Source organism: Mytilus galloprovincialis, chromosome 8 (genome assembly GCF_965363235.1).
Source record: "Mytilus galloprovincialis chromosome 8, xbMytGall1.hap1.1, whole genome shotgun sequence".
NCBI classification, from domain to species: Eukaryota; Metazoa; Mollusca; class Bivalvia; order Mytilida; family Mytilidae; genus Mytilus; species Mytilus galloprovincialis.
In genome coordinates, this window is record NC_134845.1 from 54,628,456 (window position 1) to 54,645,356 (window position 16,901).

At 31.3% G+C, this 16,901-nt stretch overlaps 1 protein-coding gene across 1 annotated transcript; it reads left to right on the top strand.

Moving 5' to 3' along the window:
- The first annotated feature begins 196 nt into the window (after positions 1-196).
- On the top strand, positions 197-15,078 carry LOC143042225 (uncharacterized). Its single transcript, XM_076214486.1, has 7 exons — positions 197-376; positions 1,327-1,629; positions 2,035-2,092; positions 2,814-2,884; positions 3,821-3,889; positions 8,219-8,347; positions 12,426-15,078. Exons 5-7 carry the CDS (start codon positions 3,844-3,846, stop codon positions 14,909-14,911), a joined length of 2,661 nt encoding a protein of 886 aa, XP_076070601.1. The 5' UTR covers positions 197-376; positions 1,327-1,629; positions 2,035-2,092; positions 2,814-2,884; positions 3,821-3,843; the 3' UTR covers positions 14,912-15,078.
- Positions 15,079-16,901: the final 1,823 nt, after the last annotated feature.

The following is a 16,901-nucleotide window of genomic DNA, read 5'->3' on the forward strand; positions in this document are numbered from 1 at the left end:
GGAAAGGGATTAATATAAGTTGCAAAACTTGTTTACCAATCCACTATAATTAAATATGTTTAAACTAAACTACAGAATAAAAAAAGCGTATAACGTTGACTTCAAAATATTTGTTTTACTTAAAGACAAGATGTCCACATCATATATATCATGTCTTTCAAGTAACGCGTCTTACCATTGTTCTTTCAGATGATATCATTATGGAAGATATCTGATACACATGCACAGTACAGCCTTCTTTGTCCTGTTCAAGCACATTGGAAACATAGAGCAGACACATTATGTAAATCTAGCGGCAGTTACTTCTGTGTGTATAATCAAAATAGACGTAATTTTACTGAATTTTGTAGCAAGAAAGCAGAATCCGAAAAAAAAGGTATTACCCTCCATCATGTTCTTCATGTGTAGATGATTCCCATAAAATAGATTGAACATTTCTAGATTAGTCCTGATGACAATAATTGTATCAAAACAAAAATATTTTTTCAAAATCAAAAAGTGCAGAAAACAAATAAACTGAACAATATCATTTATTCCACAGGAAAGTAGATAGACCTAAAAGTAAAGACTAGCTACAAAAAAAAACGCCAAATATTGTCCAAATATTGAAATTATTGTTTACTGAAATACATATAAATCAAATAACATGCTTAAGTTAACTATTTTGACAAGTTGAATATCTATTGAATATGAAAAACATACAAGTTAATTAATACATGAAATATTCATCATATACACAATGTTCCTTGAAATCAGATGGTAGTCAGAAATTAATCATGAAATTTTTTGAAACAAGGTATTTTGACAATTAAGATATTGATGGAATAAAATTACATTAATCAGATGTCAGGCTGATTGATAATTTCAATGATTACTTGTAACTTGTAACCAATTACAGCTGATTAATGATTACAATAACAGTTTCCCCAAGTCTGGTAGGGATAACTTCAATGTAATTCTTGATTAAATAACTGCCTTGTAAGCAGAACCTTGTTGATAGACTATAGAAACTCTCGAATATCAACTTGAAGATATATACTCAATATAGATTCGATTGTTCTACTAGGAAATTGAAATTTCAAAGTTAGAAAGCTTAACTCCTTCCTTTTGTTGTTTCATTCTCATATAACTCTTATAATCAATTTCTAGATGTAAGTCAGGATATGAGGCTGTCTAAATGATCTATATTATTTTCTTTATTTCAAAATAAAATGATATAACTTTCATTATTCAGGTGTCAAGAAGGATACACGATAATTCCTGATTTGTTTACCGCTTACTGTTAGAAAAAGGAAAGATTTTGATAAATTTGTTTTTATATTTTAGGATTTAAACTTGTAATTCGAGGAGCAATAGACGGACAACCTTGTGAAAGGCATTTGTATCAACCTTTTAAATTCAGCTCTGATGGGAACAGTGATTGTGTTTTAAAAAAATCTTTATGCACTGAAGAGGGACAAGTCATTTATAAGAATGGGAATTCCACAATTGATAGTTTATGCCGCTGTGATAATTCAAGAGGATATGATTTTATTCACAGACCACAACACCGATGTTATTGTGTACAATCAAAAGAAGATTGTTCCTGTTATTTTAGGAAATGTTCTCCTACTGAATTTTTATCACAAGGTATGTAAGTTAATGTAATGTTTTTACTTTTTTCTCTCATGGATCGGAATTTTTATAGTATAAGCCGATATCAGCTTTGACATCATTTCTTTCTAAAAATAAACAATTGAAAGTCCGAAATATCAAAACTCCTTATGCATGTTAAAGTTGACGGACATATGTGATGGCAAAATGCTACAATGTATATGTACATACAAGGTATTGAATTTCATGCCGATTTTATTTATTCTAAATATTGTTTGAAAAGTATTCTTATAAACAAAAGATTCTTGAAATTTTGTATAATGAAGGATGGTTAATCATTTTGTTTTTAATTTCATTTATTCAGGAATGCATTGGTAAACTTGCTTTTGGTGTTTGAATATTGTTAAACAAACAAAATATATATCGTAATTTACCTTTTAGATTATGAGTGTTTAAATTTAAAAACGTTGGAAAGAAACAGTGAATGTGCAATAGATAGGTGAGTATGTTGTTTTAAAACACACATGTGTCCTTAAAGGTTATCAATTTCATTATCAGTAACCTTCCCTACCTCTGTCATGTTTTTATCGGAAGTCATCATTTTATGTGGTATATTGTTCCATCAACCCATATTCACAGCTTCTACAAGCGCAAATAAAACTGATTAAACTTGCCTACAATCTGGTACTGTGAAACTTTTGAATACATCAATAAAACACACTAATTACTTTCAAAAAATAAATAATTAAATCAATATGTGACATGTTTACGTACGCTTTACGTCTTAGAACACAACCGTCTAACCTGATTTCAAATTCTATGCATTTTTTTCTAAAACATGCCTAAACAATAAAGTGATTAGTATCAAATGCATTTCACACATGCCAATATACCACCAGGAAGGTCACAGATTATACATCTATACATTTAAATGTTCCATATAATATTGTAACATAAGTGTAGAGAATTAAGCAAGTATCAAGATAACGGATGAATAAAAATCTAAATAAAATTCATAGCATATCTCATGTAAGTGGAAAAGCACATGAGCTGATGCAACCAACCAGTGCTAGAAAAAAAGGTCGGATCCGCTGCGTTTGAATCTTAAACTAAAAAATGCCTGAAATCTCGAAGTCTAAATAAGCAAGTCAGGCCTTAGTCCAGATCGTATACAGTCTATTTTGCATTATTTCAATAAGTTATTCGAAAATATATTTTAGATTCGACGGCACTAAGAAGACATCCACAGCCATACCAACAGGCATAAATAGAAATCAAGAAAGAACAATTGGTAAACTAGACAATACTATATTATACAGTCCTGATTGACTCAACTTTATCTTCAATTCTAAATCAAATTAGTTATCTTTGTTTGTTTATTCTTTTAGGATAAAGTGTCTTTGCCGAAAAGAAATAGGTTCACAGACTGTCAATATTGGCCTTATCTTATAGGTTTTAACAGATTCATTCTATCGGTCAATTTTCAAATATTGTTTGTCAGATGTTTTTGTCGTGCAAGAAAAGGTGCAGAAAAACAAAGCTGGGTGTATAATCATTTTTTATATGTTTATATTTTTCCATTATTTCATAGAATAAAAGATAAAAGGTATTAACAGGTGACGCAACTATCGTGCTTTTATTCATTAACATTCGGCAAAAACGATAAAACCAATATTGGAAAGTCAAGAATGTGTAAATACCTAAAAATGATTGGTTGAATAATTGGTCATCATTTTTTTACGATTATGAAAAATTAATAGCAAATTTGGAGGTCATATTCTATTGAAACATGTAGGAGTGTAGCAACCCAAATAAGTGATATATTAACAAAAAGTTAATGGAATGAAAGTAAGGCTTCAATTTTCTTAGGCAAAATTGATCTGATTTTCCCAGCCTGTTAACGTTCCTTTTTGGTTATAATTCGTAAAGTTTAAAATTATTTTTATCATCGTTTGCTTCTAAATTATCGAATGGTTTGCGATTCAGGAGACGGAGACATCACGTGTTAGATTCTATTTCGGTGTATTCCCTCTAAAGAAATTGTTAATTTCGGTTACGTTTTCACATAAAAACAATTAGTTCTAGGGAAACAGATGAGGAATTATAAATGTATAACACGTCTTGCAACTAAATATTATTGTATACAAATTATCTAGATTAATGACTACTAATTATTTGAAAATCATCACGAAACTGATTCCAAAATTATAAATTTTTAAAATTGCAGATAGATATTCTTGGCCCGCATTGATGGTTATATTGGCATGCATTGCTATTGTAATTGCATTTGTTATTGGTAAGTACATGTAGTCATATGACCTAATCGTTCGATGAATGTTAAGGGGGACAAGCTGTCAAATTCATGGTCACCAATTTGATTCAATTTCTCATATTTTACTAAACACAATGTAAAATATTTGTCCAAACTATCAAAAGTCTTTAGTTAATAGTTTACAGACCATAGGGTCGATAATATGTAATTTCGTTTGGTATGTATGTTGGTCTAGCATCCATCTTATTCACTATCGAATTGACATCAGATGATCGTTTAAGCGATTTAAACATAGATATAGAAATAGATAGATTAAGCCAACTCGTGCAATTGGATTTTTATAGGTCTGTTTAATTTTATTTTATAGATTGAAAATATATTTCTCATATCTTCACATGTGAGAGACAGATTTTTTTTTTGTGGATCGACTTAGTCATCAAATAATTGACATTTGTTTCACTTTCAATGTTGACATTCTTTTCCTTTAAATAAGCAGTTCACGTACAATGCATGCGTTGTCAATTTCTAGTTAAGGGGTTAGATTGAAGTTCACATAACTATGGATTTAATGAGGTGGAATTATTTACTTGCAAGTGAATAATTCATTAGCAATATCACAATTAATGATACAAAAACTGCATGCATCAGCAAATAACATGAACTAAATCATACACAGGGATTTTGTATTTTAACGTCATTGATTCACAGAAGACATGGCTTGTGCAATGTTAAAAATAAAAACAAATCGACAGATAGTAGATAGTAAGGTAGTTAAGAGTTTTAACCTCTATATAGAAAAAATGAACGTTGATGTAGAGTTATACATCCCGTTTGATAAGAAAACAAATTTAGTTATGTTTTTTTTTTCTGAGGCAAAAAAAGATATGTGTGTCAATTTAAACTCTTTTCAAAGAACTTTGGTAAAATAACCTTTACTAATTAGTTAGTTTGAAGGGATGAGTTAACATGGATCACATAGTGATGTCCGCGCTTTAGTACAATATGATCATAAAATTTAGGATACGAAAGATCGTTTGTAATAAGTTTTCTACATATAAAGCCAAATTAACTTCTGGAATCTGCGTCTCTATCAAAGTTTTAAGTAATTGATGGTACGAAATCCCCGACTTAACAATTAACCAGTGATGCATTAATTAAGTTCGTTTAACAGGTCGGGAACACTACCTTATATGGAAATGCATGAAATAGGATACTTATGTCCTCGCTTATGTAATTTTTATTTACGTGTGACGCAATTTTTTTTTATCTGGGTTTTTGACCAATCCACTAAATGAGTAACAATGCATGATGGACTACAACGTGTTTAAAATCACCAAACAAGCGTGTTATTAACTGAAAAGCAACACATTTTTCATGCAATGCGGGATTAACAGTATCGCTTAATAGTAACAAACAAAAATGAAAAACATGCGACACAGAAGATCAAATGGTCAGTATGCTGGAGTTTCTTATCGACAACATATTTGTTATTTGAAGGTAGTCTTTTCCAACAAATTGTCAACATTCCTATGTGAACAAACTGTGCGCCTCTTCTTGCCGACCTCTTATTGTTTTCATATGAATCGGAGTTCCTCCAGAACCTTGTCAAAAACAAGAGGATCAAAGAAGCCAGATTATTTAGTTTCACTTTCAGATATATTGATGATGTTCTTTCCATAATCAATCCCAACTTTTCTGATTGTGTTCCATTAATATATCCCCAGAACTAGAGATTAAAAAAACAACAAACACGGCTTCTTCCGCCTCATTTTTAGACTTATATCTCGAATTTGACTTACACAGTTATCTCAGTACCAAAATCTATGACAAACGAGACGATTTTAATTTTGAAATTATAAATTTCCCCCACCTTAGTAGCAATATACCAACTTCACCTGCATATGGGATTTATATGTCCCACCTTATTCGATATTCAAGAGCTTGCAGCTCCTACTTAGACTGTGTGTCTGAGTAGAAAGTTGTTGAACAAGGGGTGTATCAAAAAAGGTATCGTCCTTTTTCTAAAAAAAAAAGATCATCGGAAGGTAACAAGACCTTGTTGGTAAATATTCCGTATCAAATTCTCAAAAAATACACGATGGTCTTGATGTATAGATTCTGCACACTGATGTTGTTTATCATCTTAACAACGTGTTTTATAGTTCTTTCATTTATCTTTGTTCTATTATTAATATTACTTTTACTGTTGAATGGTTTTATGTGATATCCGTTTGACAAGGCTCGGTACTTACACATCTCGTCAATGTGTTTGTATTGGCTTTCATTTTTTGGGGGTTTGTTTTGAATATGCGACTTTATGTATTTCGTTTGTTTTGAATATGCGACTTTATGTATTTCGTTTGTTCTTATAACGTGAATCTGTACTTTAAAAGATACCGTCAGTATGATATTGTTCTATTATATATCATTATGATATATTTCTACTATTAATTACAATATACGTTGAACCACAAACGTCCAAAAAATTCAATCGCGGAGTGGAATTAACTATTTGTGGATTCTTATAAATTCTATATATAACTTTTGGACTAGTTTAAATCTCGGTCTATTTCTGAAATTAATTCTTAAATACTTTTTAACCCTGTATGCTAACATTGCCTGTGTAAATTTTTAAAATTGGTTGTAAGCACATTAAACGACAAATGTATGTGACGTATAAAATTTTCTGACGTCAGACACTCAAATCAATGAATGTGTTCGTAGATTGTAGATGTTTTTGTATTCTGTTATAACTGTCTCCTTTTAAAATTGTTATACGATGGTGACTGATGTACCCATTTTTTGACTATTTTATTTAGTGTGTCTGTTTATTTAACGTCTCAATTTAAATATAAAAGAATTCGACGAGACTTTCATTAAAGTGAGAGGTTAGCGCTATAGAACCAGGTTTAATCCGCCATTTTCTACATTTGAAAATGCCTGTACCATGTCAGGGATATGACAGTTCTTGTCCATTCGTTTTTGATGCGTTTTGTTATTTGATTTTGCCATGTGATTATTGACTTGAAGTCGATTGGTCTGTTTTTCAAGGCCGTATTGGTCTTGAGATTTGGGAAATTATCATTCAAATATATTCTGGTGTCAGGAAATCTAGAGTTCTCGGCCTGTTTTAATATATCACTACATCCCTTTAATATATTACATCACTACATCCCACGGGCATAATGAACGAGTTGGGATGTAACAACACTGAATGATGAAGCCAAAGTAACATCGTCGTTTAAATAGAATTACTGAGGCCTGTTAAGGGTGTTTATTTTGTCGTTTTTTTTGTTAATGATTTTATACGTTTAATGTAAATAAAGGCAACAGTAGTATACCGCTGTTCAAAACTCATAAATCCATGGACAAAAAACAAAATCGGGGTAACAAACCAAAACCGAGGGAAACGCATTAAATATAAGAGGAGAACAACGACACAACACCGAAACGCAACACACACAGAAACGGACCAAGCATCAGACAAAACGCCACGAGAATAACAAATATAACATGAAAACCAAATACATGAATTTGGGATAGACAAGTACCGTGCCACGTCTTATCTCAATATCTCAAAAATAAGAGAAAACACAAACGACTCAACGTTAAAATGCAACACACAGAGAAACGAACAATAATATAACAATGGCCATCTTCCTGACTTGGTACAGGACACTTTTAAAGGGGAATAAAAGTGGTGGGTTGAACCTGGTTTTATGGCATGCCAAACCTCGCACTTTAATGGCAAAGTTAAATATAACATTGAAATGACAACATAATATTACAGGACTAAAAGAGGCATTCAGAATTGCGTTTTTACATGCAAGGTTATTTTGAATTAAAACAAAAACGACTTCAAGGTTTTATATGTCATTTTTATTTTCGTTTCTGTTTTAAATTGCATTAAAAGTATTTTTTTAATGATGATCTCCTATTTAGAGTTATTTAAAATAATGTTATCAATAAAAAGGATGTAACAGTAACAAAATTAAAAAAGAAGAAAAAATGATAGGTCCATGTGCTGTTTTTTTGTTGTTGCAGCCCATCAACTATGTGGCGGGAAATGTACCTATCTTCTTTTGTATAACATTTTGCAAAATAGCATTTTAAACTGTACATACATGTACATGTTGAAATTAAGGGAAAGCAGACAAAGTTTGTAGTGTCATTACATGGATTAAACCAGAAGATTCAAAATATGTGATAAAAAATCAGATCAGGAAACATCAATAATAAAAACTATCTCCTTACCTAATACCAATTTAAATCCTCGATTGGAATTCCAATCAGTCAAGTTTAGATAGTTATATCACAATTTTGTTTTGTAAGAATGTCTTGATTTTTCAACAGGGTTACTATCAAAAACAGGACAAGTGCAAGTGGAAATATGTGTACATTCTTTGTCAGGGTATTTACAGACAGCAATGAACAGCTGCAATAAAAGAGAAACATCATGTTTAGTTCCTCATGATGTTTTAGGTATGTATGTATATATATATATATACAACTCGTCTAAACATCAACCCAACAATGTTAGATCTGTAAATTTGCTTTCGCAAATGTTTGGTTCTTCCCTCACCGGGATTCGAACCCATGCTACTGTGATATCGTTACACCAAATCGCCTGCACTACAGCCGTCCCGCTGGACCAAACGACCACCTGGGCTCTCAATAAAGAGCTTTCGGTGGGCATGTGTTACCTTTCCACGTCAGTTTTAATCTAGCGGCGTACTACAGTACATGATATATAAGGCATGAAGATGTTATTGTTACAGATCAGCTAAATTATCTATAGTAAAGGATCCTACAAATTAATGTAAGATACAGTCACAGATATATATACAACTCGTCTAAACATCAAGCCAACAATGTTAGATCTGTATATATATATATATATTAATTTAATTTTACAGATATCATTTAAAAGAAAAGTCGCATAAATAATCTGATTCATATTGGTTAATAGGCTTTAAATACAGATTTCGTACAAGATGTTTAAAAAACTATATTCGAATAGCTAGAAAAATTTATTTCAATATCATCCAGGTTGAACAAATGAAAAGGCATAAAATAATGACCTGCGTAAGGTCTCTGTAAACTCGTATCCACATGCTAATAAGTTTACTAAAACATTACCTTATATGATAGTTACCGTGTTTTTTTTTCCCCCAACTGGGTTTTACTATGTACAAATGTTCTTAACGGGAAAAGCTTTAATCCCTTTATTAGACTGACATTTCAGAAAATGATGTTTGACTTTCAAAAATGATATTGTGAATATTTGTTAATTCATCGAGACAATAGAAACTTGTTACTTTTCATAATGATTTTACAACTAGGCAAGTATCATCCGATGCATGCGTGAAATTAGAAACAAAAAGTATAAAATCGTTTTGATTCCCACTGTATTCAAATCTTCCGACATGTCTCATAGCTTATTGTTCCCGTTTATCGTACTATATTTTCTATATATTTTTTACTTTATCAAATGATCAAACAAATTTGAATTTCTTTAAAGGAGCACCATGTGGGATATTATTTTTTTATCCTGATTCTACTTTGCATTTTTATGTCAAGAATATGACGTCCTTGTAAACAAAGCCGTGTTCTAATTAACACAAAACATGTTTGAAACATAGGCACACCATAAGTGTTTTAATTTCAGTTAACAAACGCTCAGTGTAAATTATTTACAAATATAATTCCTAACCATGTTAAAATAGGCAAAAAGCAGGGTCCTGAAGGATTTTTCTTAATAACACGACAGCAGAGAGAAATCAATGATCCGGAAGATTTCCTAAATCATCGTTTACAAATTTGTTTCCTACGTTTTGTGACTATTGTAAGTCGACATTTATATTAAACTTTTATTAATACGCTTATCTAAGCTTGAACAGTTAACTTGTATTTTAAGAAATATATACATGTTACGGTAATGAATTTACAAATAACTATATTTTAAGCTGAGTTTTGTCACGTACTAAATAAGTCGTAAATCATGATCAGAAGAGATTAATATCCCATTTACTAGTACAGCAAACTATTAAATTTGGATAAATCATTTGCTCTTATCAAATAAATTATGATGAAATCTAAAAAGGAAGTTATTTTTTGTGTTGTTTTAAATGTTTAGACTTTGATGCTTTAACAAAACCTGCAAGACAAAATTGGGAAATATCAGTTTTGATGACATAGAGATAAAAATGTGTGATATAACATTAGAAGTCTGGCTGTTTTGGTAGATATATAATAAAAATAATTTTCATATTCTCTCTAGGAGACTGAAATATTTTTATGATCTACCAAATTAGATTATTTATCGGGTTTGTAGTAACATTACCAACAAAACAGGTGCTACAAATGTACATGTGGAACAGGATTTACTTACCCTTCTGGAGTACCTAAGATCCCCCTAAGTGTTTGATGGGGTTCGTGTTGCTAAGAATTTAGTTTTTTTCATGTTACATGTACTAAGTATTTTTGTGATTTTACATTTGACTAGTTATATTGCACAAGAGTAAATTAGAAAATCTGGATTGCTGAATAATTTTCATTCAAAAAGCCTTTATTAAGTTTATAATTTTATGAATGTATGGCAATTAACTGTTAAACTTGAATCACAAACGGGGTTATATAATCTAAATCAATCTTACCGTCATTCTGCCCGTTCGTCGACAAGTATGTTAATCTTCATGCAATTCTGACCTTTGTTAGTCATGTATTATTTTTAACTTTTCTTCTGTGTAATAAGAGTTTAGTATGGCGTTCATTATTTAGGGGGCAGCTGAAGGACGCCTCCGGGTGCGGGAATTTCTCACTGCATTGAAGACCTATTGGTGACCTTATGAGGTTGTCTGTTCTATGGTCGGGTTGTTGTCGCTTTTGTTGTCTCTTTAACACATTCCCCATTTCCATTCTAAATTTTGATTGTATACTAAGGCATGAAGTAATGACTAAATTATTTGATTAGAAATGTTTATTATATTTACCTAGTTAAAAGAAATGGATTTAAAATAAATTAAATCTAGCTGACTATCGTGCAAAAACACTAGTGATGATTATTATACACCTATTGACTGGGTATGAGGGTAATAGCAAGTGTGTTGTCCCTGAAATACCAATTATGCTCGAGGCGAAACCGATGGCAATAGTTGGTATGCGAAGAGACAACAAACTGGTTATTACCCTCACAAACAGTCATTATGTGTTTTATTATACTGTACAAATCAAGTTTATAAAAACGTTTACATAGATCATCAGAAATAAATAAAAATGTCTAATAATCATGCACATGATGAACTATATTTTGTTTTAAAGTTTTGGTTGTATTTATTAATATTTCATTTAATTTAATCAAGCGTCAGATAGGGGGAAAATCCCACGCATTTGTGATCGATTGTAATTTCACTTACAAGAAGCAATTATAATTGAGGGAAAATCCTTGCGCGTATTTTTTAAAGATCTAAAATATTGTACCTTATTCATAATATGGGTTCGGTCGTCGTATTATAAAAGTGAATTTGCGTTTGGTGTACTTTAACTTAAATGTATCATATGAACGGACAACTTAACACAAGTATTTCTAGTGTTGATTGCAATTAATGAATTATTTACAAATACAAGAAGAGTTATTAATTAAACGTAGAGTTCATCTTGTTCAAGTAAAGTTATGTGATTTTTTTTTTCAGCTGATATATGTACACTTTTAGAAAATTAGTTAATTTGCTATATAAGACCACTTAATGACTGTGTTGTTTAGCATAATAAAATATCTAATGACTGGTTATGCGGGTAATAGCAAGTTTGTTGTCCCTTCGCATACCAACTATTGCTCTCGGCTTTGCCTCGAGCAATAGTTGGTATATCAGGGACAACAAACTTGCTATTACCATCACACCCAGTCAACAGGTGTATATCTAAACTAGAATAGACACAAACAGATTTTTAAAAACAATACGATATATCATCTTGACGTTGCCAAGCGCAAAAATGCAAGTGAAAAAGTTTGTGACGTCATTACTGTCCAATGAAAAATAAGTATGAAAAAGTACAGGAAATATTTTGATGAAACTATTAACCGGGGTAATAGTCTCTTAAACTATTGACTGGCAAATAGTCTGTGGAATGAAATAGAACAATTATTTCATTACTTTTTGTATAGAAAAAACAGACTGAGGTGTTATGAATAACATTATGTCTCTGTCTTTTCTGAGAGAGGAAGATTTACATGTTATCAAGTAAGCTAGATCAGCGACTTCCTGGATTTAGCATTGTTTTAACAGTTTTCCTTCTATTAAACGTAAATGTATAATATTAAATATTTTTGAACTTATAAAATAATTATCGTTAAATGTAAGCTCTATTTACATAAAACAAAAGTTGTTGACATACGCAAAACACATTTTCATAGTCCACTTGTACATGGTGTATATTTCGACTGATAATTATTGCATGCTTATGTGTCAAATTGCATTGTTGAATGCACAATTAGCAGCGTTCAATAATCATACTCGTGTGTTTATCACAATGACGTTTTTTTTCATTTGCCCTTTTACAGAATTACAAGAAAATGAAATAATGGAATGGAGAAAAAGCCAAGTGCAATTTCAAGAAACTCGTGCGTCAAAGACTGTTTTGAATACATTGAAAACTCATAGATTCGTGATAATATCAGGTCCACCTGGATCCGGAAAATCTGCTTTAGCATATAACACAGCTCTTATGTTACAAAATGATGCGGGATTTAATATTTTACTTGTCAAATCACCTAAGGACATCCAAAAATACTTACTGCCTGACACAAAACAGGTATTCGTAATAGATGATCCAGTAGGGAAATATACCGTTGATGACTCAAATATTCAGCGATGGAAGAACGAAGAAGGTTTTGTCAAGCAAACATTTACTAAAAGTTCGAATACAAAACTTATACTAACGTGTAGATCCTACATTTATAAATGTTGGTTAAGGCGCAACATTGATTTCTCGCCAATACACTGTGATTTGCTTTCAAATGAATTAAAGCTATCTCTTAGTGAAAGGGAAAAAATATGCACAAGGTATCACGTACCAAAATTAAATGAAAAAACAATCATGATGTATGATTTCTTCCCTTTGGTATGTGCACTATACTTTAAACACGTGAAACAAAAGGATACACTTTTATATTTTGTAAATCAAGTGCTTGTGGAAGAAATGAAACACATTAAGGACAAATTAGATATAGCTTTTCTTGCACTAGCCTTTCTTGTGGTGCGAGATAACAATAACGATAAGCAAATATTCCTCGCTGAAAATCCTGAAATTAAAGAGTTGTTAAATGATCTGTGCAAAGAGTGTGGATTTGAATATTTCCCTTCATCTACAATGCTGATGTTAGCTCTACGTGATTTGATTGGAACATACCTAAAGGAAACGGAAAACGGATTTGCTTTCATTCACAATAAGTTATTCGAAAATATTTCGTTTATAGTAGGGAGTTGTATCATTAATTGTTTACTCAAATATAGAAATATTAATTTTTTGTCCAATCGACTGCAGTTATCTTCTATACATCAGGAGAATGAAGAATTAGTTATCATGGTGAAACCAGAGCTGGAAGAACAATATTTTCAAAGACTATTATTGGAAGTAAGAAAAGGTAATCATAGCGTTGTATTTACTGGTATACAGATGAAACATTCACGATATAGATCCAAACTGCAGACATATCTTAAACATTTAAAAGCTGAAGATTTGAGTTGTGATCACACTAATTCTACACCTCTGCATGTTGTTTCAGAACAAGGTTATGACGATTTGGTATTTATACTTTATCAAATAAAAAAGAACCAGATAAATCATCAGGATAACAACAAGAGAACGCCATTGTTTATGGCTTGTTTATGTGGTCATGACAAAGTTATTCAAACAATTCTTGGGCTAGACAATTCCTCAATTCATATTGCAGATAATACAGACTTAATGCCTATGGATGCAGCCTCGTTAAATGGTCATTCGTCTACCGTTGCATTGCTTATAAATCAAGGGGCGAAAGTAAACAGGAAGGATAAAAATTCTAAAAGAACAGCGTTACAGAGAGCATGCGAAAGTGGAAGTACTAAAGTAGTAAGATTGCTTTTGACTCAGAAGCTTGACGTAAATAATTCAGATATGAATGGACTAAAAGCGATTCACATTGCATGCCAAAGAGGACATATTGATATAGTTGAGCTTCTACTTAAATATAAAGATTTGATAAATGAGTGTGATGTTTATGGCAGAACACCTATCTATATAGCTTGTGAAAACAATCAACAAGATATAGTTTCCATGCTTTTAAGATACAAAGCAGATGTAAACAAAATAAACGTAAAACAAAAATCCCCTCTTTATAAAGCATGCAAAATTGGCAATACGACTATAGTCGGGCAATTGATAGAAAATTCCGCAAAGGTAAATATACAGTCCGATAATGGTTTGACGCCGTTGTATATTGCAAGTATGAAAGGTCACCTCAAATGTGTTGAAATTCTATTAGACAACAATGCTTCAATACATTTAGCTACTATTCACGGATGGACGCCATTTTTGATAAGTTGTAGAGAAGGCCATTTCGAAATATGTAAACTATTATATTTCTGTGGTGCATATATTAACGCAGGTGATAAATCTGCATCTTCTCCCCTTCATATTGCATGTAGCGTAAAACAAGACCGGATTGTTAAATTTTTAATCGAACTTGATGCAAATGTTAATGCAGTAACTAGACAAAATGAGTCGCCATTGTACATTGCGTGTACGAATGAGTGTTTTGACATTGTTGAACTCTTATTAAAATATAATGCAGATATTCATATTTGCGATGAAAAGGGGAATTCTCCACTCCATGTCGTATGTTTAAAAGAGAACAAAAGTTTAATTCAATTGCTACTGGATAACAAAGCTGATATATACAAGCAAAACAAAGCGGAAAAGACTCCATTTGACATAGTTCAAGAAAAAAAGAACGATATCTTAGTGGACATATTCAATCGTTATAAGGAAAATGCCGAGAGCTTATAATTGTAAATAAAACAATTAAAAGAAACACATATTCAATTATAATTGTATCAACAATTAAATTATGAGTTTGTTTTGTTATGCTGTTTTGCGAAACAATTTCTTTCCAATGAGCTTTTGTCGAGATCGTTAAAAGGTTAATTGTATATATATAAATATATAAAATGATGTTCGCTTACATTGTGCTATTATTGAAGAAGGATATCTGTTATCCGAAATATCTAATATTTGTTAATTTTATAGTAATTTTATGGTGATGTTGTACCTTTTTTGACTTGTTATATATAAGTTTATATATATATGCTTTTAAGATTATGCTTTGAAAGTTTAAAACACGTTTTGGTATTAAATTAATTATTAACCAACTTTTTTACATATATAAATACAAAGTAAAATCACAAAAATACTGAACTCAGAGGAAAATCAATACGGAAAATCCATAATCACATGGCAAAATCAAATAACAAAACGCATAAAAAACGAATAGACAAGAACTGTCATATTTCTGACTTGGTACAGGCATTTTCAAATGTAGAAAATGGTGGATTAAACCTGGTTCTATAGCGCTAACCCTCTCTCTTTAATAACAGTCTCATCAAATTCCGTTATATTTACATGATGCGTTAAATAAACAGTCACAATTAATAAAATAGTCAAAATATGGGTACATCAGTCATCATCGCATAATAATTTTAAAAGGGACAATTTAACAGAACACAAAAACATCTATCTACGAACACATGGATTGACTTGAGTGTCTGACGTCATAAAATTTGTATATGTCACATAAATTTGTCGTTCAATGTGCATACAAACAGTTTTAAAATGTACATAGGCAATGTAAGCATACAGGGTTAAAAAATCAAAAGTATGTAAGAACAAATTACAGAAATAGACCGAGATTTAAACTAGTCCAAAAGTTATAGGTAGATTTTTTGAGAATCCAAACATAGTTAATTCCACTACGCGATTGAATAATTTTGACGTTTGTGGTTCAACGTATATAGTAATTCATAATAGAAATATATCATAATGACATATACTAGACCAAAATAATACTGACGGGATCTTTTAAAGTACAGAGTCACGTTATAAGAACAAAAGAAATACAAAGAGTCGCATATACAAAACAAACCACCAAAAAATGAAAGCCAATACACACACATTGACGAGATGTATAAGTACCGAGCCACGTCAAACGGATATCACATAAAACCATTCAACAGTAAAAGTAATATTAATAATAGAACAAAGACAAATGAAAGAACAGTAAAACATGTTGTTTAGATGATAAACAACATCAGTATGCAGAATCTATACATCAAGACCATAGTGTATTATTTGAGAAGTTGATACGGAATATTTATCAACATGGTCTTGGTACCTTCCGATGATTTTTTTTAGAAAAAGGACGAGACGTTCTTTGACATACCCCTGGTTCATCAACTTTCTACTCAGACACTGATGAGGTTTTACAAAGTCTGAGTAGGAGCTGCAAGCTCTTGAATATCGAATAAGTTGGGAAATATATATCCCATATGCAGGTCAAGTTGGTATGTTGCTACTAAGGTGGGGGAAATTTATAATTTCAAAATTAAAATCGTCTCGTTTGTCATAGATTCTGGTACTGATACATGAGAGCCAATGAGAAACTTTCCCTCCAAACGACAATTTGTAAAAACTATTATCATAGGGCAAAGTACGTACGTCAACAGAGAGTGTTAGCTCACACGGAACAAAACGCCAAATGCAACTCTTAAGAGTCTCGCAAAAACAATTCAAAAAGAAAAAAACTATGGTCAGAATAAAAATATCCGAAGACAAAAAGCGTATGGTAACCGATAAAGTTGGTTTCCATAGTTTGAAATAATTTGAAAAAAACATTTTTAGCATTAAATGTTACTAGCTCGGAATCCGAACCGAATAAACAATTGTGTATAAAACGAACAACATAATCCCCGGTATGCCCAACACTGGTTTTACTTTTTGGTAT

What these genes read in the sequence shown, in the direction of transcription:
- LOC143042225 (XM_076214486.1), top strand. Translation starts at nt 3,844, where the DNA reads ATGGTTATATTGGCATGCATTGCTATTGTAATTGCATTTGTTATTG. An exon ending in TGTAATTGCATTTGTTATTG is followed by an intron (nt 3,890 to 8,218) that starts GTAAGTACATGT and finishes ATTTTTCAACAG; the next exon opens with GGTTACTATCAAAAACAGGA. An exon ending in AGTTCCTCATGATGTTTTAG is followed by an intron (nt 8,348 to 12,425) that starts GTATGTATGTAT and finishes GCCCTTTTACAG; the next exon opens with AATTACAAGAAAATGAAATA.